Here is a 23,753-nt window from a genome sequence, read left to right as displayed (position 1 = left end):
ACTAATCTAAGGCAGCTGCTTATTGCAAGTTAGAACCCCAGCAGGGCCTACCCAGCTGTTCATTCCTTGTTAGGAATCATTGTATAGGTGACAGAATTTAGAGATTCATTGATGTGATTTTGTACTCCTGTAGCAGGGAAAGCATCACTCTTACACCAGACATATTTGTGAATGTTCTCATCTACAAAAGAAACTCTATTGCTGCTACCCCTTGCTCTCCCCCAAACAAATACAGTACAAGCAGTCAGAGAGAATCCTCAGAATGGGATCACTTTTATGGGGGATCCTTGCACGTCCAGGTTCCGCACAGGTATTGTTTCATAAAGTTCTCCATTGCCAGCTCCTATTCCCATGAAATCAGTCTTTGAAAGTGAAACTTAGATTATAATTTTTTAAGTCATCCAACAAACCTGTGACAAGGCTTTGATGTGCAGCCACTTTCCCTGTTGCAGGGCTCACCACTTTCAGGACATATGAAGAGTCTTCAGGAGGATATGTATTAATTAAGGTAGGCAACCATTCCATTCAGATCCTTTTAATGAGTCTTATAACCTCAGATGTTGCAGGTGGAAGTGCCCTATGGAATCTGATCACACCAGGACTTTCATGGTGGATCTTCCCCTGTTTAAAAGATATTTTAATCTGTCATAATTCATCCGATTAAAGTGCTCTGTAGTCCTCATTCCCTCGTACTCTATATCTTTCTCCAGGAGGTACTATCAGGATTCTTGTGTTTTTTGGTGTTGTGTGTGATCTTCAGAGTCGCAGTTTGAAGACTGCCAGCTGCAATTAGGCGACTACCCAATGCATCTTGATTGGCCTCCTGCTTCTTTTCTTGAGTCTTCCCATGTGTTAGGTAAGGTGTTCCAAGACATAATTAACCCAACCCCACAGTGATGGAGAAGGGGATTTCATCCAGATCTTGATTAAAAGACTCTACACCACTTTTATTTATAGATTTTGCAGCCAAAGAGGGCACTGTTAAGCCTTCAATCAGAGGTTGTTCAGCCAACCTCACAGAGCCATGTTCTAAAGAAGAGATGTTCATTATTGGGCTTTGATTTTGCGACTCTTCAAACAATGCTTATGCATCTTGTTGCTAACATCCATGTTAGGTAGCACCTTCTCAATGTAAATGGCTACAATAATGTTAGTAGATGCTGTCACAATGCTCTCAGCAAGGGCCTGTTACAGAATTTGTATTTTTCTATGATTTTTCTTGCATCCTTTATCACATACTGCGGGACAGAGGCCTTGAGCTCAGCAAGAGATTTCACAAGGTAGCTCAGGTGTTCTTTAGTGTGGGGTCTCCAAATCCCATCCTTGAGAGACAGATCAACCCAATGTTTCTCTGAATGTCCATACAAAATATGGACAAAATTTGAATCCAGTGAGTCCAAATGGGAAATATTTACATTATCCGGTCCTGTCGGTTCCAATAGCACAGTGAGTAGAGTGTGTAGAGCACACACTTTGACATCTGTTCAGAGCCTGCTGACGCAGGTTTGAATCCCAGCAGGGCCAAACTCAGCCTTTCATCCTTCTGAGGTAGATAACTGAGCACCACACACTGTGGGTAATAATAAGATAAGTAGCGCTAAGATGCCTGAGGGTTCATAGCGCTATATAAATGCTAAATTATTCTTAACCGTGCTTATCCTTATCCGGTGAGGAATGGGTTGTCAAAGGCCTGGTTTACGGCCCCTGCCTAGGTAAAACTTGGTTCATCCGTGTGTATGCTATGGGCCTCCAGTTGCAGTGGGACCTTGTGTAGCGCAGGTTAACCCTTTGCTCGCTTTCTTACAACTATAAAACCTGTGGCTGTCTGTCACACTACATGTCCACAAGTGCTCCCCACATTTCACCACGTGGTAGACGAAACAAGCTTCTGGTAAATGTCTCTGACCTATGTGTTGTACTCACCTGTCTAAGCCCTTTCTGCACCACCCGTCCTCCTATGTGCAATATGTTTCTGACAATTGATCTGGACATTTTTTAGAAACATGCAACACTATAAAGTATACGCATTTAAAATTAATGTATTTGGAAGTTTATACTTGACCTTTATACTTGACCTTTTTCTTGCTAATCATTTTCCAAATGTTTTCCAAAGGTTTGGGGAGACGAAAGCAAAATAGGGTGAAGGTTTGTGTCGCTGGAACGCTTCGACGTTTTTACTTCATTTTGAGTGATAATTTGACCTTTTTTCTTGGTGATTATTTTACAACGGTTAGGGGACAAGAAAACAAAACAGGGTGAATGTTTGCACTGGCATTGAGGGTATCTGGCATTGATTGAGAGGAATGGTAGGAGGATGGGGGCTGTTGGGGACCTCTGCGGCCGGACCCAGCAGATGTGGGCTAATAAGCCCAGGTGTTGCGTCTGCTTGGGGCCCCAGACCGCGCTTGAGAACTACAACTTCCATGGGAGGTGCAATGGGAATTACATCTCGTGCAGGTGGAGTTCGCGCTCAGACATGCCGTTAAAGGCTCCCTCCTGCCCGTACTCGGTGCTGACCCCTGGTGACCCCTAAATTACATCCCCGCCCCATGCACATCCATAACCTCTCCCTAACCCTCTTTCCCCCCATTGGCTGCCGCGTGGTGACCTGTCATTCATAATTAGGAACCTGTGCCAACCACTTGGGAGGGGTCGTATTTCATTTGGCTTCCGTGGTTAGGGAGGGGTTGCAGTTGCACCCTTATAGTCTTGACATTAATGCTAACTGACAGTATGATTAGCAGATGCAAGATACAATGGCAGTGGTTAGTTAGGGCACTGGAATAGCAGAGATGACAAATAACACCAAAGACTCGATTATGAATGAGAAACATTGTTTATGGAAGGGGCAGTCTCCTGGCTTTGGCAGTGCTTGTTCGTTTGCGTACAAACGATTGCATTTGTTGTGATATTTGTGATGAGTTTTAATAGGTTTAGGAATTAAATATCAAGGCAATGAAAAAACATCCACACAAATTGATGGGGCCGCATGGGTGGAACACTCAGTGGCTGAGGAAATTATGATATGATAGGTTATTTCTAACACACTTAATACCCATAGGTTTCTAAGTGCAGACCCGGGGATCGAACCGTGTTGTCTTTCTTCCAAGGCGAGCACGTTGCCACTGAGCTATCCTCCCGAGGCCCAAATTGACCTTATTTGTAAATCATGTACTTACTGTTGAGTTTGACATGCTAGTAAACGTGGTTGTGATGTTATTTTTCTATTTGGAAGTGGTAGATCATATTTAATTTCTTGAACTTTTCATAACCGTGGGATTCTGTGATGTAATGTATGCTGTATGAATTATTAATCATGCCAAGAACTTCAAAGTAGAACTGCTTTTTCTTTTTAAAGGGCCTTTGGTCCCGTCAATGGTAGTTGGTGTGGATGTTGCCAATTAGCGTGAAGGCGTTTTCTTTGCCTGTTGCTTTGCAAGCGAACATAAAACACTCACATAATGAGCTTGGGAAATAGTTGACAGCAAAGGACTTCGGTACTGCTCCTGTAGGATTTTAGCGCAAATGTTTTTAGAGAATCAAATTCAGTAGTATGTCTAAATTATTCAGGGGAGGAAAAATAGTGTTGCATATGAACGCGTTATAAGTCTTTTTGGAGGCGTATTACAGCAAATGGGCAGTGGCGCCATGCTATTTAACACCGTATTCCACACAAGCAAAAATTAACCCAGACAAAAATTGCAATTAATAAATTCTCATTTGCATCTGGGCAGTTTTTGCTGCGGTGCAAAAAAACAGGTACATTTTTTTTGTAATGCGGCCCTTGTGCCACTGCATTTGGCAGCCATGAGTTCATCAGTGTCTCTGGCATCAGTGTGGGAGAACATTGAGATGATCTTGTCATTCCAAGCAGCACACATCCTCTGGCATGTAAGAAGATTGCTGAAGAACATAACTTGCCATTTTTAGACTTGCCTCCACATTTTGTGATCGCCTTTAATTTGACGTTCTGGGATTTTGAACTCTTAAAGATCTCCCTAAGATACAGTGTTCAGAGGAAGCAAGATTCTCAGACTTGTCATGTGTAGTTATAGTCTTAATGAGGCCCTTCTTTCCCTGGTCACTAAAGGATTTCAGATGCTTTAAATATTTCATGCCAGCAGTATTGCTACTTTTCTGAATCCAATTAGTTACGTTCTGCGGCACAAGGGTTATGATATGTTTTGTAAATGGAGCCTACACAGAAATCTAAGACTGAATACCGATAAAAATCCTTTTTTAGGCGTCTGAAACAATAAGACGAATAGTACCAGTGAAACTTCATCACTCCCTGAACTGCAGACAGCTATTGGGAAGGTCAGCGTTGTGGGATACAATGCAATACCCTAACCTGCATTTGCCCATTGGTCTATACAAGGTCGGGAGCGTTTTGATTCCCTAGCTTTGCATGATATGATATGAGAGGTTATAAGCGCGGACCCAGGGATCGAACCTGTGGTGCTCCTTGTTGTCTTGTTTCCAAGGCGAGCACGTTGCCCCTGAGCTATCCTCCCGATACAATGCATGGTACATCGAGCATGCTGGCTTGGGTACAGCTGGTACTTTTTGGCAAAGAGGGGGCTCCAGCACATTGTGATGTTGGATGCAATGTTGAGCGCAGGTTTCACAGCCCGGAACAAGTGCAGGAACATGGGCACTAAGAGAGCAGTGATTGACCTCTCCCTGCTTGTTTGCAGCTTGAAAATGTCCCCTAATGGAAGCATGCAATTGTGAGTTGGGCTGGTAGAGGAGGTATGTGCACGTTTGTATGTGTGTGTCTGTGTGTGTATGTGTGTGTGTGTATGTTTATACATGTGTTTGTATATGTTAGTGCATGTGAATGGTTTGTGTGCAGTGCGGATGGAGGCTGGTGCTTATGGACTAGGGGGTGGGGAGTGATGGGTGATCAGGGTGGTGCAGGTAATGTGGTTTGGATGCCAGTACTAGCATACTTTGGGCACTGGCTGAAAGACAGTATGTTACATAACCATGCAGGCATATATTGAAACAGCAAGCATGAGAATTATTTCTTACATTGGCAACACAATTATTATTCGACACAGTCAACAGGAATGTGTTCTTAAAGTGGCAATAGTGGCATATATGTGTACATCCAGCATGGCAGTGTCTTATTACAGTAGTAATAATGCCATTATTGGTCACAGGAAACGTGATTGTACTTACAATTACAATACCTTCATAGTGGCATATGATCCAGCTGTGTCAAATCCAGGGAGTTTGTCCCTTCTCTGCAAGGGGGAGCCACTCCCTTTCGTACAAGGGAGGTGAGCTTGCTGCACAATGCCCTTCCTAGGGCAAAGGGCAGATGGGGTCCCACTGGGGTTACCCCCCATGTGGGGGACAATGCCCAAGAACAGACAATGTCCCATGACTAGAAGATTGGTATCAGAACACTTATAATAATTGCAGACATTTGCAATATAACTTGTGTAACAGTAAAAGATTTACTAGAGGTTTACTTTGTGACCCTCACAAATAATATTGTGCTGAAATAGGGAACTTACTTTAAGATTGTTATTTGCATACACTGCTTAAACATTAAATAAATCATTTTGGAACATTTACTCATGTATGGTTCCGGGTACTGATTATGTTATATATAATTGATATGATCCCTTATAATTAAAGAATAATGTAGGTTAGAGAAGTTATCTAATAACTAAATAAAGTTTGGACAGAGTGCACAGTCCTGAAGCAGTCCTGCCTAGCACCTATCACGTGTAACATGTGTGCCCTTCATAGCCACGTACAAGGAATAAGTACCTCGGTTCATATAAAAAGAGGGGTCTTGGATACTACATAGGCAGTGTGGGGTGACTGAGGCCCCAGTTTGGGAAATGAATGAAATAGATTTTTAAAAAATTATGGTCTAACACATGGAAGAGCTGAAGTCACCATAGATTAAAATTGTGTTTGCGAGGTAAGACAATAGATGGTAATGAGAAAAGGCCTTCTGATGAGTGATCTTAATGTCATGGAACTGATTGCATCCTATCCGGTCATTCCAGAGGGATATGAAGAGCATACTTTTCCATAATGGACTCCGGTATAGGGAGATGATTCTTGATATGGCGATGGTGGCGGTGAATGCATTGGCCACCGCAGACTAGTTATCTAGGATCTCCCTGAGCCAATGCTGATTTATTACACTAAATGATTGGGCTCTTCATAGCATTTTACACTCACCTACTTCTAATATTTTGTACAGAATGTGGTGATTTAAGTGTGGGTTGATTTTAGGTAACAGACAATCCCATGTACACATTGGTCAGTGGCACCTGTAACCAAAGGGATGGACTCAACCCTGCATTTGCCAGCTCAGATTGTCAATTTCCTAGTATACATTATTCAGTAACAAACATTAACTTGCGATGGGTCACTCTGAGTAGGTCAGACTCTGACATACTATAATTGCATTTTGCTGCCGATTGCAATACACATTCCGTGTGTGTATGTGCTGGTCTTCTAATGCGCATCGTTCCACCTCCGCAGGGTTATCAAGGCGCAGGGTATTATAAGACATGCCATTACAAATTAGACGCTGACCAACTTTACCATTTTCTATTCTCAAAATGTATATACTGAAATTAAGCTTGCTTAAATACCTTTACTGCTAAATTATTGATTGAACTATGGGTAGGCCATGCATTTATGATCATAATCCCAAACATGTTAATAATCTCATAGGCTAAAATGGTATAATTGCATCCATTTCGACATTTATACAGTGATTGTAGACCCTCAAAGAGCATGGTGTATTGATGGTTGAAGCAGTGAAATTGTTGGCTACTATACGTAGTAATGACACAGTGATTAATATATTGAACCAGGTGGTCGAGAGAAAGGAGAATTAATTACAAATTAATTAGTGGCAGCTCTAAATTGACATTACACCCTGGCAGTTACACACCTGCACTGCCTCCCTGGCAACCCCCGCCTTTGGGAACTGTTTTCTGTATCCCTACAGTCCCCCTAGCACTTGACACCTGGTGTCTGCACTTACCTTTGCATTAGCCACCAGCTGGCCCTACTGCTCTTATTGTTTTTATTTTTTCTATTACCCCATGTACTGCACTGTCCCCACCCCCTCCCACTCTGCATTTTTCCTCTCCCCCTTCCCCTGAACTTCCGCAATCTGATTGACACTTGGCCTAGTAGGATCGCTGTCTCTGTCTTCTCTTTCTTCCCCCTCCCTTGCCGCGTCGTGCCTTGAAACACTTGTGTATAGGCGCGTTGTAAATGCCATATCATATCATATATCATATCATATCATATCATAGATACATACACAGTAATTAAACTGTTTACAGACATATAGAGACATGCAATCCAGTAGTGACAGAGTTTGTAGATCACTGGGGAGATGGTGATTGATAGAATCTTAAGACTCTAGCTTTCCTCCTGGGAAAGAAATGTCAGTTATGGGTGATGATACAGCTAGTCATTGTTGGAAAGTCCTTGATGTCTGGAGTAGGGAGCTACAGTACATAAGGGCATAGGAGCAAAAACAGGCGATAGCACAGGTGGGATGGTTAATTAGGGGAGAGTTTGGGAGAATAGAGTGTTATAATGTTAGTAGCAAGATATACATTCAGCCAGGTATAGGGGGATGGACGGATATACATTCAAGGAATTTTAAAGGAGAGGGATTTTTCAGGGATAGCCAGCCCAGGAGAGGGCACCGTGCTGAGGTGGGCATAGTATTGCAAGAAGTTATAGTGGGTATGGGCAATGAAGTTCAATACCTTATTGAGAAGAGCAAAGGTGTACAGCCCCTTTAGGAGGTAGGAGCAGTAATCCAGCTTGCTGGTGGCCAGGGTGGTGCTGAGTGTTTTCAGAGAGTGAAATGTGTGAATGGGGATAGATTTTGTGGATGTTAACGAAGGTAAACCTTGGAAGTAAAAGGGATGGGTTGAAGGGCTGAAGAATTATGTCAACATCGAACAGGACCGCCAGATGATGCGCCTCGGGAAGTGGAGATTAGAGAAAGAAGGTAGGAGAGGATATAGCAGCATTGGACTGGAAAACCATTCTTCATTTTTAGAGAAGTTGCAAGAGGCAATGCTGAGCCATCGAGCAATAAGTGGCAGATGGGTAATTAGTGATGCTAAAGGTGAAGAACAGTTGAGTTCCATTGGTGTATAACGGACATGCGAAGTCAACAGAGGAGATGAGTTTGCTGAGGGAGGAGTTGTAGAATGCAAAGAGAAGAGGACCAAGAAAAGATGTTTGTGTGATAGCTGCTACAAGGAAGGTGGCAGAAGAGGCAGAGACAGTCCCAGTTATCAACTGTGTCAAAGGTGGCTTAGGGGTCAGGAGGAGGGTAGATGGCAGAAGGTAGGGGTCGGAGGTGTTGCTAGGGGTTTCTAAGGGGGCTATAGCCCCAGGTCTTTTGGTTGTAGCCCCGGAGAGAATCTCAGGAGCTACAACCAAAAGGCTAGCTATCCCCGAGTTCCGACAGTACCGACATTAGCATAGCCCCGGATCTTTTCCAGACCTAGCAACACCCCTGATAGCGGTGAGCCAAAATGAGCGACTTTGAAACCTGGGTAGGATCTGTCTCTGTGAAGTTTCTGATGCCGACCCCAGATCGTGGTCAACCATTGCATCAGTTAAGCTCCAGGATGTCTGAATAGCAAAAGGAAGAAATACAAGCAAAGAGGGGAGAGACAGACTAAAATAAAAGTGTCTTCATTTGTTTTCTAAAAACCATTAAGTTATCATTTATCTGGATAGATTCTGATAGATTCTTATAATCTGTTGACTGATATATCTGAAGAATACAGAAGTATAACAAAGTACCATGGGTTATCGGTTGGTGACCTGTAATGAGTGGATTGTGTGGTCCAACACCTACTCCTAGAGAGACCCCTATTTGCAAAGAGCCAAGCAAAGCAAATGTGAAGAAGCTTGCATTCTGCCACAGTTACTTGTGCATGAGAAATACAGAGAGAGAAAAAAGGAATCTTGTAAACTATTGAAGGTCTGAATGGTTAAGTTGAATTGGAATGATTTGGGAAGTCAAGAGACTTGAACTGATTGTTGTTTTAAAACCTAAAAGAGCTGTCCTCTTGGGGAAGGGAAACCCAGAACATTGTGAAGTGTGTTGAATTTTTGGGGAGGGAACCCAGATGTCTTTTTGGAATTGTTCTGAACTTGGGGAAGGGAAGCTGATCTTAAGACATGAGCTGGAATAAGCTCAGCATTTTGTTTTGACCACTATTTCTTTTGTTCTGACATCCCTGCAAATTATATATGGTTAGTTGTGAGGGCAAGTATAGGTTTTGGGCACAGACAGACATTTAAATTGAACTTACGGACACATACTATCCTTAGTTTGCTTTAGGTAGGGAAATCCCACCTTAGTATAGGGCAAGTTAGGCCTTACTCCATCCTGACATTTAAGAAAAATAAAACGTCTATTTAAAAAGTTGAATCTGTTGGCTGTGTCTTATTGCATGATGCCTTCACACTATACAGTAAAGACTGGTTCAAGGGTTTCCATATGATATGGGGCCTCTTACCAGATACGTTCTCAAAGTAGTGGTTCTCAATGAACCTTGTGGTATATTATAGATCAAAATAATTGGTAAGGTAACGCATGGCAGTGTCATTTCTTCTCTTAAGTACCTCTATCACGTTACACACGTTTGCAGTGTGCTTAAAAGTTCAGTTAGTTGTAGTATGTAACTTTAAAATGAATTTCATATTTTGCATGTTGTTTAAACAAAATGTATGGCCGGGATAGCAAAGACATAGGCACATTATTTGATTCGACACTTATGACTTGCTAAATGTCTTGTTGTCCTACAGTGTCTTTATTTAATGTGGTGATCTGAAATTATCTCACTGTGTGGATTGTCTCCACATTCATGCAGCATAGTTATCTTGTCAAAGTTTAACCAGGCAAATGGCTTATTTGACCTGCTCAACCTCGCTATAGAGCTAGTCAACCTTGCACTGTATTCGTTTGACTTGTTCTTTGGCAGAAAAAATCAATTTGAATTGTTAGTTGATGCGGTACAGTGCACTGACATAGTGTGTGTCTATTTCTTTATCTTTACGCCAAATCTTCATCACATGGAGAAATTTGAAACGTTTACAGTGTAGTCAGAGAACCTTACACATTCAAATGAAAACGGTACTCCGATGTTTCTGAGTCAATTCCACTGTCTTTATTTAAGCCACTCCTATCCAAAATGCATACCCTGGAGCATTTAGTTCAGCCACGTAATGAAAAATGTACACTCTGGTGTCTGTAATTCAGTCACTCCAACAAAAATGATTAACTCTGGTATCTTTAGTTGAGACACTTCTCTGAACAATTTAAACTTTGAAATATTTCGTTCAGGCACTTCCAGAAAAGAAATTTACCTTTGGTGTCTTTAGTTCCGGCCCTCCAATGAAAAATGTAAACTCAAAAGTCATTAGTTCAGGCACTGATATAAAAAAGTACAAACTTTGGTGTCATTAGCTCAGGCACAACTATGAAAAATATAAACTCTGGTGTCTGATCTAGCAGATGTGAGGTTCTGCTATATGTGTGCATGGTTCTTAAGGAATTGCAATTGTTCCAGTGTCTTTCAGTACTCCAGTTTCCAGGGCTTTGAGGGCAAACAGATTAGCTAACATCTGTTGGTGAAAAGCTAAGGCTTACGTGTGACAGGCAAGTGTAGTCTACCGCAGCTTGGATTTGTGCAAGTGGATCTTATTGTGCACTCTGTTTAGGAAACGCTTTTGTTGCTGCAGAAGGAGGAGCCCTCAACCACTTTCTAAACGTGGAGCGCATCATGGCAGGGCGTTGGACAAGTCATGTTTGCCACAGTCAACAGTAGGTAGCAGAGTTTTGCACTTTAGGGACAGAACGTTAAGCTGATTTATAATTTCACATCCATATCCTCACTTACATCATAACTGGAGGCTCCACTTATTTCGATTTTGTGACAATTATGTCGAACCAGCAGCGATATGACTATAACTTATACAGCAAAATTGGAACAGTTGACCTAACTACCTGACCCTTTGAAAGGATAGGGGCATAGAGGCAGAGGCAGGGGGGATGATTTCTGAGGAACTGTCTGAGCTGGCATTGGTTTCGACTAATGAAACTCAGATGGGAAAAAATACAGGTTTCTTCCCACAGCCGACTAAGTTTCAGCTTTCATCAGCTACTAAGACATCTGCACCTAATACTCATACCCCACAGGAATGTGAAGCACTCTGCAGTCAATCTACTTAGCTGGATTCCTCGTCCTTGAGACTTTGTACAGATCTGCTTTGGGAGAATGAAGACAATTCTATTTTAGGATGGATGACGGTCTGCGCTTATAAATCTCTTCGGTATTAAGCGCGTTATAAAAAACTAATTACAATATATAATGCTAACATTGCTGACATAAAAGTGCAATCAGTACATAGAAATATGAATTTGACTTTAATTGAACCCTTTTCACTGCCGATCGCAGACTCTAATACTAATATTATGGGAAAAGTAAGGAATTTACTTCCACAATTTCAGTGTTGCATTTAGTGTTGCAATAATTGGTGAGGGTATATATGGTCAAGCACCATCCAAAAACGTTGTCTATTATGATAAAGCATGGCATTTTTATAAGATGCAGTCAAATAAAGGGGTCATAGGGAAAAATGCAACATCTCAGACAATGAGAGAAGACAACGCTAATGTTATCCCCATTATTTCTTCCATGAACTAGTACAATGAAAAAGACATCTTCAAAAGTGTGCATTGTGGAAGTTCAATGATATGGTCCCGAAAGAATATCTAAAGAAAAAGTCTGAGAGCCAAAAAAGGGTCAATGATAATAGAAATCGTTCATCAAGGCAATTTCTTAGATTCTTAACACTTCTGGAAACATCACCGAGGTATTTGGGTGAGCAACCCAAAACAAATTTGATGAAGAAATTAAGAAAAAAAAGTCACAAAACAAAAAGTTATCACAATGTTTTTTTCCTCTGATTATTGCAATTCAGTCTGGCAGTTGCAACAAAGACCTGGCGGGCAAAACTACTCCTGACTCTTCCTGCCAATGCATTGTCAACGTATTGGTTCTGCCGATTCTGGTAAAATCATAAATACAAAATCCACTTTCACTCCCAACCTGTTAAGTCAAGGGGGTCCAACTAATATTTTGAGCAACAGAGGTTTGAACAAATGGTTTTTAGACCTTTTTGCTGGATCTTTAATTTGTGCCCCTAAATTGCTCCATGTTGTTTCAAATGTTTTCACATATACCTTTAAAAAGGTTGATTAATTCTTCAGATATTTATTTAATGGAATCGGAACAAGAGAGTTGTGAAAAATTGGTAACACATTTTCACTCATAATTAATTTCCCGGCTGGCTTGGGGACAATTCGACTACTGTGGGCAGATGGGCACTGATCTTTGCCAACTCCCCGAGTACACTACCTTATAATTTTATGACACTGCTAGTACCGAGCAATATATGCTCACGCAGCTTCCTGGACACCATTCGGTGTGTGGAGTAGGTCCGAGAGGGGAAAGGCCAGTATTCTATACCAATGGATCTAAGAAAGCATTGTCATGAAACAGTATGAGTCACAGACATATCTTGAACAATTATGGAAACCCCTCATTTAACAAAATTTGGAGAAATGTACAAGCAACTTGTCTTACAAAACCATTTTGCATACCATACAGGCTCCCATATTATTCAAGCTTTACTTTTCTGATATTTTGGACCTTTGGGAACAAAAATCAATTCTGTTTCTGGGACGTTCACAGCAAGATTGGTTATTCAAGAAAGCACTAAGAACGCATCTTTTTGGATAACTTCATGTTCTCTGGTTCTCTCAACCCAAAGCTACATTGCATTGTGCCGAACCCGATGTCTCTGTCCCGTCTTAACTTTTTGTCTCTGTGTGTTATAGAAAATATTTATTTAATGTTCGCCAGTGCAATAATCTTTTTAATGGACATAATCACCAACTCTTGTTGAAATCTAGATCAAATGTTAAACCAAGCACTTACTCCACCAATAGTCAAAAGCATCATTAACATGCTCGAGGAAGCATCTATGACCCTATCTTAGAAAACCATACTTAGAGTTCGATGCTAAAAGATGCCCTCTCTTTCGTATGCATTAGCTTGCCTTTTGTGGAAGCTTGTCAGGGCCTAAGGAGAAGCTGGCTTTAGGTACGGTCGTGAATAAAATTGGTGGCTTCTTTGTTCTGCACCCTACGTCCAATTAAACTGATTTAACAAACTCCATCCTTTTTCTGGCAAAATCAGCACAACTTCTTTCAGGTCCCCTACTCCACACACCCTGAACGACTCATGCATTTTTAAATGCCCTGTGCTACCCCATACTGATGTTTGCCAACCGGAAAAAACATTCAGCTATGTTCAAATTATTTGATTGTGTTCCGAGGGTGAAACCGAAAAGTTTAAATCAGGTTATGGCATATAGTGGCTCTCTCTTGCCCTGTTCCATTTCATCTTAACACTATAATATCAAGTGTTTCTCTCTATATTGTTTGTCACAAGACCTCATGGTGAGACAGCTCGGTAACTTATGTGTTGGCTTCTTACGTCTTTTATCAGCCTGCTTGACACAGGTTCAAATCCAGCCAGTCCCACCGCTGGTCACCATCCAAGGTAGACACATTGAGTACGATCTGCGTGATAATAATGCATTATGCAAGTGCTTAGAAGTAGGGGGAATGGAGCATGGAGCACTCCATACAGACAGCATATTATTTGCCTCCACCCCCAATGCTGAGTGTGTGCATAACACATCCTGCCCGTCTTGCCACCTCAGCTTGTTGGCAATGTGGTTGAGCCCGAGAGACATGCCAATCGCACACATTGTGTGCATAGTATGGCGGACAGTAGTATCTGATACAGATTATAGGCCCACTTCGCGCCATCAGCCACTTGTAGGCCCATGAGACCTCTGTGATGGCGATAGGTGGAATTTATTTAGGACTGTCTCCATTTGTTGAATGAACACATGAGTCTATACACTCGCCGCCACAACTTGTTAAAGAGAGAACATTGGACCCACGCACAAGGGCACAGCAGTGTAGAACTTGAATGATGACCTCTCCGGGTGTGTGTTTGCCTAGCCGCAGGCAGTGCGGTCTCAGTTCATATCAGTGCAATCATCAATGTGGCTTTATATCCGCATCAACTGCCTACATTCACTCATTCTAACTATCTATCCCCTCCCGCTCATGCAGGTATTTGAGAAAGTTATAAAATATATATTTTTTTATTTGCCCACATATCTTGTCTTTTTCTTTAGAGGACCTGCATTACAGAAACTTTTCACCAGTGCAAGTTAATTGAGCACGGTATTATGACCTAGTGCAAAAAGTGCATTATTTCAATGCATTTTATGCTAGGGTAATGTTGGCCCTAGCAGTACTAGGAGAAAATGGTATTATCACTAGGGTAAACATAGGGTGCGTCACTCTTTCTCAACTCTCATGCTGGACTTCCTTTGCATCTTGTACTCATGGTGGCCCTGAATCATGCTGTTCCCATCTTCATCCTGTATCCTGTCTTGCAACATTATGTGTTACTACTGACTTCTGCAATTGTATTCACTCTCCACTTTTGCTTCTCCACTCTTTTTGACTGCTTACTCTCTTTTCTCTCCTCCTTTCCCTTCTCCCTTTTCCTATCTCCTCCTCTTACTTTCGTCTATGCACTTACAGAATTGTCCCTGGACCTAATATGATAGCAACCTCGTCTGTTTCCTCCACCCATCCATTACTGTTTTTTTCCTCCCCACAACTCCTCCAGCACCATCTGAAATGTCGTCAGTCCTAGTATGATAGTTGCTTGTTTTATTCCTCCCCTCCCTTTCTGCACCCCTCTCCCTCACCTTTTGTTTTTCTCCGGCTCTACCAGAAATGTTGTCAGGCCTAGTATGGTAGTCACCTGTCTGTTTCCATTTCCTTCCCACTCTCCCCCTCCCTTCCTTATCTAAGTCTTAGATCTTGCACTATCTGAAATGTTGTCAGGCCAAGTACGATAGTTAATTTCACATCCTTACTGTTCATGGCCTGTAAGAATGTGGTTGTAATTTCCCTTGTTCCCTCCCTTGCCTTGAAGCGCTTTGAAACACATTGCGTATAGGCGCTATATAAATAAACGATCATATCATATCATTGTCTTGCTGCAAAAATGCACTGAAAGAATATGTTTTTGCACTGGGGCAATTCTTGTCTAGTGCTAAAAGCGTGCATGGCTGCACTAGAACCTGTGCAAAGATTCTGTACTACAGGTTCTGGGAAACAAAACTGCAAGGGATGGAAAGTGACCCAAAGGGGCTGGTATAGTCTAGCTGCTTCATTTACAATAGGACCATTTCCATTGTGGTTGTACAGAATATACACAGCAGCCTTTGCTAGCGGTATGTTTTATGTATTTGGTGCTTCTTACGCATGCCAATGTGATATTGTATGTAAATGTGTGCTCTGTAAAGCGCTTTGGATCAATGCGCTATATAAATAACACATCATTATCATTATTATCATCATATGGGATTAAGATACACGTTTAAACCGATATTTTAAATAAAATTATATGCCATGTCATGAAAAGCTGAAATTGAACCACACACAACACACAAAAACGAAATTGAATTTTCATTAACAATGTCACTACTCAGAACACTGCTGTCCCTGCAGTCTCAAAAGTTGCATTGAGACATGCTGGAGAGGAGACACGTAAACGTCACAGTTCCAATTTCAAAATCGTAATACCAGATTTCTAAAATCGAATTACAGACATTTTACACCAGCACACTTCAGTTGTGGCGCCAGTGCACACATGAGCCAGTGTAAGAAAAGTCGTGCGGTGGGAGCCATTTTGTTCCCACGTGCAAAGATAAAGTTTCTGTGATGAATGTGTCATGCATCACACTTGCTAAAGACGTCACCGATATTGCCAGGGAGCTGAACAGATGTGTTACATCTTCAAAGGTGGCATGAATGGTGCATGAAGTTGACAGCATTTTCAAAAAAACGTTATTATTATATGTAAACATTTCGGTCGGACAACGCACGATAGTCAACCGATACTTTTATTCCGGGGCAAGGATGACATTAAAGAAAATTAGACACATTTACGGAAGTGACCCATGCAGTCCGTACCTCTGAAAGCTTGCATGAAGTAAGGTTCCAGGCCACGCTCGTTTATAATTTTCCCTTTGTATTTCTGTTCGGGTTCTTGTGTCCGCAATCTTTTGATCGACAGAAGGTCCTGGGAAAGGTCCGCGAAATTCATATTAGCGGACCTGGCAAAGGATGCTGCAGGAAATCTCGGTGATGAAAAGGAAATCGGTGTTCGGACTCGTGCTCCGATCCAAAGCGGCTCATGTGTGTATGTCAAGGGCGCGAGGTACTGAGGCTAGGCTCGGTGGGTCCAGCGGTCACCAGGGGCGGAACCAGCCCTTCGCTCGCTTTTAATACGCAGCATCTGTGCCCAGAGGTGCCATCGGATGCCCAGGAATGTAAATCGCGCTTCCCGTCCACTTAGTCCGATAGGAGCAGAGCGCTGCGTGTGCGGCGGTGCATCCGCTTGGAATGCAGCTCCTTGCTCTGAGCCTTAAAGAGCTTCTCCTCCTTATCAGCCCAATTGCAAATGTTGCTGCCAGTAAGACATGTTGGTGTGAGCAGCGAAGGAGAATGCACGTATCTATAGCAACTGCCACAGCCCAGCCTCCGGTACAAAGATAAGGATGGCACATAATGTCTCCTATCATTAGAACACGTTGAGTTCCTCTTTTTTTTGGGGGGGGGGGAGGCGGGCATGGAAGCCGATCGGGGAAACTAGACAGCCTACTCCACAGCAATTCAGCTTTCGTCAGTAGTAACAGCAAGCTATGCTTGTTGGTACTCAAAGTTGGCTTCCATTAATGCACAGGTCCTTCCCTTTTTACAGAAACATTCCGCCAGTCAAGTGCAGTTAGGATTGGGGTGAGCATTGCCCTAGTGCAAACAGTATTTCAATGTATTTTCGCGTTAGATCATTGTTTGTCCTAGTCCTAACTCTAGGTCAGAATTTGTGCTGATGAAAAATGCATTGGAAAAATACTTTTTGCACTAGTGCGTTTTTTCCCTTTCTTTGGGTATTATATTTGCCATCAGTAGGATTCGAAGACTAGTAGAGTTTCATTGCTATGACAAGTACACTGTTTTGTTTAAAAGAAAGACAACATACAGTCTTTCAAGCATGTGTCCCTTTTAGGTACAGCCTGTTTGACTGTTGCTTGATTTCATTGCCTAACAAGCCTCTCCCTGAGGCAGCATACGCAAATAGTGTTAAAAGATGTTTTCTTTTAAACTTTAAACATGCTTTTTTATAATAACATTAGTGTTAACCTGCGACTGAATTGCCACGTATAACAAAAGAGGCGAATGTGCAACTATTTTAAATCTGGGTGGTGAAGCAAGGAAATTGAACTTTATCCCGAAGTACCTGGAAAGCTTCCAGTCCAGATACCACTGACACCAATTTTTTTTAGACTACGCCTAAACCTTTATTCAACGAAGGAAATGTTGTTTATGAAACACCAGGCAGACTTATCCAATAATCAATGTAGAACCTGTGGAAAGCAGTGGAATCGCTGAAACACCTGGGTATTGAATGTGGAAGCCTAGTAAATCAAAGAAGTCAATTCCTAGGAAAATATGCGCCAATAAATGGTAATTTGGAAGACTGGTGGCTAAACTGTTTTAACTGGCAGTCATTTTAAGTTAACTTGCTCAGCAATTGACTGTTTTGAAAATCTACTGATGAAATAGACGCGTAGCTCTAAATACCTGCGGTCAAATCTTAAATGATGATGTCATCAGATATTCTGTGGTTCTTTTGCTTAGTTTAGGAGCAGCCACATGATGGAAACGTAAAGTAATAAAAAGTTTGAAAAATTGACAATAAAAAAAAACAAAAAACATTATTTTGCATTTCTGTTTGCAGTATTTTATGATTTATTCATGTGGAAGGAATTGCTTCTTGATGTTTAATCGTTTGAGCGTCTGTACCCTTATAAACACAACTGGTAAGAAAAATGTATAGTAATATAGTTTTACATATTTCATTTTTTAAATCATTTTACCATCCTTCGTATAAGTTTACTTTCTTTGGGAACAAGTTGTTGTGACAGGAATTTATCATATGAGATGGTTTTTATTCCACAGTGTTCTTACAAGACGATGACTAACAGCATTTCTGCTGCCTTAAAAGGATTTGCAGCTGCAAAGTGCACGTGGGCAATTTGTCCTTGATTGACACAAAAAAGGCTGCGTGACTGGTCGCATTGTAAATGCGTGTGCACAGTGCTTCTCATATGAGCAGTGTGTGGGCATGCTTAACCACCACATTGATGAATGAGGGGGTTTTACTTCCATCAACATGCCATTTTCATATGGAAAATGTGGGTTTCCTGTATAGTGGCCATAGACAGGGAATGCAAATGTGCTACACACCCATAAACATAAGTAGGCAGGGCGACCTTAGTGACATATTTGCAACTTGCACTGGGCCTACCAGACATTATTTGCTAAATGTATTTATTTGTGAATTGGGCCTACACTGTTTGCGATACTATTTTCACAGATCACTCCAACTTACAGGTGACTTTTCACAAGCCTCTTGCTCCTATATCATAATGGAGAGCCAGGGTTCTATTAATGACACAGAGGTGATGATTAAGCATCACTCTTTCATTTTAAACAAGCAGTAAGAAAGGCACTCCTCTTTCCCAGGTTTTGCCTCTTTTGGCCACTGCTTCAATCAAGCCACCAATCTCAGCACGAAGCCCCAGTGACCAGTGATGGCCAATCCTAAAACAACTGTTGCCCCAAGTAGCCTTCTGCAGAAGCCACTGTAGGGACACAGACCAGTGAGGGATTAGCAGGGGGGATAATACTCCCCTCTGTGCCATTAAAAGAATCCTCACTCCTCTTCATAGTACTAGGAGCAATCAGTCTTCTGTGGCATGGCACAGAGGCTTCCTATTATGCAAGATCAAGGCCACGTCTGCACCACATTAGCGGCATGCAAAATAGGTTTATATAGAAAGTATAAATACATCTGTTCTTTGGGCTAAGCAGCAGCAGCCCTGACACTGTCCTCCAGCCTGTCTCTGACACAAAAGGCCTCTAGCAGAGTGTGCTCCAAAGGCAGACTTATCCAGCCACACCACCTGGCCAAAGTCATAGAGGAAACAGGAAGGTGTGGTTTCTGAAAGGCAATTAACTGATGATCCATGGACCTTCTTGGACTTGCCGTCCGGTCTCTATATGTTCTCAAACTTTAAGCCACATATAATGAAGGATTCTTGGAAAAAGCTGGAAATTCAAACAGTCTGGAATCAGCCTTTGGTCGACGTGAAGTCCTAATGCAAATTCCGGTAGTTGTAAAATACCGGGCTTTGACATCCAAAGCCATGACATCCTGCACCCTCCCGAAGGATTCCAAACACATCGACCTTACCAATTTAGCTGAAAATTCATGCAGCGAGAGCACCTCATTATCCAGTCACTCCCTGAACAAGGAAAGAACCTTGTTAACATTTCAATTGCAAGAGGAGTATCATGGCTGCAAACGGATGGCAACCCAAATCCCTGGGACCACAGAGATGGAGACCCTACTGGGCTACCCTTAAATGGGGGTTGAAAGGAAGAAATAGCATATGTGTATGAATTAAAAGTATGATTTACAAAAGAGAATCAGGGAAGCCAAAAAATGTACCACCTGCACAACAGCTATTTGCAAGGGATCCAAACTCTGTTATGGTTCACGTGAACCCAGAAACCAAAAGCAGCTAAATATGTCCGCCCGGTGAAAATGGGCCAAAGCATGGGATATGGAGCTAGAATCTGTTGTGCAGATGCGCTCTCCAAAAGATGTAATGTCATGTGATGAAGGGACCCTGGAAGAACCAATGGATTGGGCTGACCTTGATCATCCAGAATCTGGCCTTTGAACATTGGTAACAGAGACAGTTAACGTCGGGAAATGTCTACTGCCACAGGGAAGGATGAACAGTAAAGTCCTGGCAATGACTGTGAAAGATGGGACAGCATAGTAAGTCCTTGCATCTTAAGTCTGAAAAAAAGACTGGTGCAGAAGCTAATGAAGTTATTCTATAGCTGAGATGCCTGGGTATCTGGTCGTTGAGCTTGTATGCAAATAATGCCATATTAAAAGGACCCACCGTTAGCACACAGCCAGAAAGGCTTACCAATGCAAGCTTCAAATGCTGGATTCCTCTAGGTTTTCTGATCCTGGAAGATGCCTGTACCTTCATCTGATACTTGACACACATTGCCCAAAACATCACTGTCAGATTCAGCATTATCAGGGAGCTCCCAGTTTCTTAATGTACCAAACAGCCAAACAGCTGACGCATTGTCCAACAGAAGACTCACCATGCACTGAGGTTGGCTCTCACAAAGATACACACAGCCGAGGAACCGGCCAGGATTTCTAAACAAGTGATGTGCTAGTCTGACACCCTCTGAGATCATGACCCACCAGTTCAAATTGACCCACATCTTACGCTCCACCCTGTCCAGCTTACATCAGTACAGATCTGAGATAAAAGGAAACAGGCCCTGACCATCCATACTGTCAGCCACGTAGAAACTTCTGTTGGCAAACCACAACCTGAGTAATCTAACCATCTTGTAAGCCTCAACTCTTAGTCTCTGGAGGACCGTGTAGTACAGAGCTGTGGGGGAAATGGCCTATGATTCTAAGAAACCCAATAGAAAGAACTCGAAACTCGACGAGAAAGGGCCCTACAATGTTCCCTGCTTACCCTAGGTTTACTGAAGACAGAGTTTCTGCAATCTATCAGAAATCCCAGAAATGGGATAGTCTGCACAAAAGAAAGCTTGGGTTTTCCAAATGAGCCTCAAAACACAGGCTTTTCAGAAGATGGTTTGCCATGAGCAAGTGGATCAGAGGGCCTCTATCCTGGACCTGGTCATGATTAGGAAGATATCTAGATAACCCAAAGATGAATATTCCTTGTTCAGAGAAACACTGCTAACGGCTGCCTCAACTTTTTGAAAAACCACAGAGAAAATAATAGACCAAATACCTTTACTGCAAAGCAGTAATGTATTCTCTTCCAAGAGAACTGCAGGTACACCCTGTGTGCCATGGAAATGGAAAACAACAGGTTGGAAACCCTTCGCTTCAACTCGATGACCCACTCTCCTAGACACAACACATCTCCCAACTGTGCAATCATATCAATCTTGAAGCGACAGTAGGTAATAAAGATATACGTGTCCTCAGGTTGATTACTGGCCAAAACTCCTTGTTTGTCTTCAGTACCCAGAAAATGGTGCTAAAAACCACATTAGAAAAACATACACTTCTCTATCATCCCTTTCTCCAACTATTCCTTTACCGCCTAGGGAATCATGATCTGCCTCTCTTGGGAAACCAAAATCGCTCTCCTGAGGGGATGTGACAAAATCAAGCTTGAAACCCAGAACTGTCTGAATGAGTCAGGAATACTGAGAAACACTATACTAATTCTGATAAAATAATTAATACAACCTTCCAATGGAAACCCCTGTAGTATGCCCTGTAGACCTACCCTGAGAACATTGATCTCATCTCCCGTGACTTCAAGAGTCTCGGCTTCTGAAGTCCTGCCCACTTTGAGGAAAGTAGGTTGGTGTCAGGTTTTGTGCTTATCTGAGGTTTGCTTGATGGTTTGGCGGATCAGACAGTCCTGAGTTTGTGGCGCAAACAGGATTCTTGCAGATAAGGGTGGTCCTCTCGGGACACCACATCGTTCGGCAAGGACTGCAACAGACGGCGTTGCACCTGGAACAAATCTCTAAAAAGGGTGAAAAAACACTAAGGTTGAAAAAAAAACTTTTGTGATATTCCATTGAAGTGTATCACTTTGAAGATATGCGTTGATCCGTGAATGTCAGCCGTAGCACCTAAAATTGAAACAGAGTTCCACTCAGAGCTAATCCATGGAAACACAGAGGTCGAAGATTCAGGGAAGGAGAGGCAGGAAACCAAGTCAAAGGCAATGACAGATTGAATGAAAAAGCAAAGCAAAGATTTTGATCAGAATAGGAATGAAAGGGGAGCACTGAGCTATGGTAACCGTACTTTAGCATTGAGGCATGCTGGTTTGCATCTCCCAGCATCTTTTATGAAAAGCAGTCGCGTAGCAATGACTCAGCACTCCAAACCTAAATCAAAAGGCGCATCTTGGGCACCATGTTGGGTGAGGCAAATAATGGCAAAACCGTAAAATTGGAAGAATCAAGAGGACAGCATTTCCACCTAAGCCACAAGGACCAACGGGGGACACGTCGAAGTGTGACAGTTGGTTTGGAGGACCGGAATTGCATACGTCTCCTAAGTTGCCTGAAAGATGAGCCTTAAGGTTTAATGAAGGGCCGGTTGAGCAGCCCCTATATATATTGGCCCTCCCAGAGGCCCATGGAGAGAAGATCATCTGCATGAAGCTTCATCTCTGCCATAAAGGTCATAACATATTTATCCATGCCCTTGGAAAAATCATCCCCAAACAGATTTTGGCCTCCATCCCCTGAATCAAGAGATTCAGCTAAGCATCCTAATTTAGGCTTAATATTGAGTACTATGCCTTTCAACGGTCTTCCACAATAGACTCTTTGGTATCCTCTAAAAACAGAGTGGTCTCTGAGCCCAACTGCTGATAAAAGAAGCATCAAAAGGAGTACCTTCTATCCTGCCTCCTTTAGCCAAATTTAAATTCTGAGTAAAGGGCCAAGGTATTCAAGACTCTATTCTCGAAAGTATACTATGCATGGTCAATCCTCATTGACAAGATGTCTTGTAACCTCAAGGGATGGCACCCTAGATCCAGGTCATCCCACTCAGTGTCCTCCAATTCACCCAAAGGAAGGTGATCCCCAGTCTCTTCATCTACTCCCATAAAGTAACCTGAGCAGAAGGGTCGGGTACTACTACAAGGGTCTGCAGGTGATGACGTTAGAGCCATTCTGCTTTCTTAGCCAGGTTTATAGCCTGTTCCTGGCATTAAGGTCCTGTTGTTGCAGCGAAAAACATCCTTTGTAGACAGAGCTGTTGTCACCCTAACCCTTGGGTTCATGGGCAAAGCAAAAGCACTGCATCCCTCCCTCTAATGTTTAGGGGGCATCCTCTTTGTGGGGTTTCTTAAAACCAGAAACAGTTAACCCCAATTCACTCAGATGGGCAGATGGCTGCTGAGCGTTCAACCTGAGCCCTCAAGCCTTGGATGTAGTAACTGAAACGCTCAATAACCAACCCTGTGTTAGTTAAAGGAGTGGTCTTCAGGAGCTCTCAGGTGCCGACATCAAACCCTTCTTAGTTTCAGCACTCGTTCCAGGGCACTGTGCCTCAACGCTCATTCATACCACACACAATATATGACGTGGACACCAAGAGTAGAGATCAGCGTATGCTGCAAGGCAGGAAAACAGTGGCTCTCTCTTCCTTTCTGTCAGCAAGCCCTTATGTAGCGTGTAGATGGACTACCCCCAGTTTCAGGTTGTCATAATTTATGAAGTGTTTCCAGGCAAGTGCAGCTGTGTGTACTAATGTCTTGACAACCACAAGGATGTTTCAATGTGTTGGCCATTGGTTTTATCAAGTCATCAGGCTTGTTCTTCAGGCATTGATAGCTGTGTGTACAAATGTTTGACAACAACAACTATATATTCATGG

At 42.4% G+C, this 23,753-nt stretch overlaps 1 protein-coding gene across 1 annotated transcript in view; it reads right to left on the bottom strand.

Annotated features, from left to right (window-relative positions):
- The window catches only part of CACNA1D (calcium voltage-gated channel subunit alpha1 D), a 2,225,258-nt gene extending 2,208,554 nt beyond the window's left edge, over window positions 1–16,704 (bottom strand). The window contains exon 1 of the mRNA XM_069643624.1: window positions 16,166–16,704. Within this exon, the coding sequence (XP_069499725.1) occupies window positions 16,166–16,298 (133 nt within the window). The 5' untranslated portion in view covers window positions 16,299–16,704. The remainder of the gene's footprint in view (window positions 1–16,165) is intronic.
- Window positions 16,705–23,753: the final 7,049 nt, after the last annotated feature.

The sequence above is a fragment of the Ambystoma mexicanum genome, chromosome 2p (assembly GCF_040938575.1).
Source record: "Ambystoma mexicanum isolate Mex_15411 chromosome 2p, UKY_AmexF1_1, whole genome shotgun sequence".
NCBI lineage: Eukaryota > Metazoa > Chordata > Amphibia > Caudata > Ambystomatidae > Ambystoma > Ambystoma mexicanum.
Note: the sequence above shows the minus strand (reverse complement) of the source record. Positions and strands in the feature narration are given on the sequence as shown.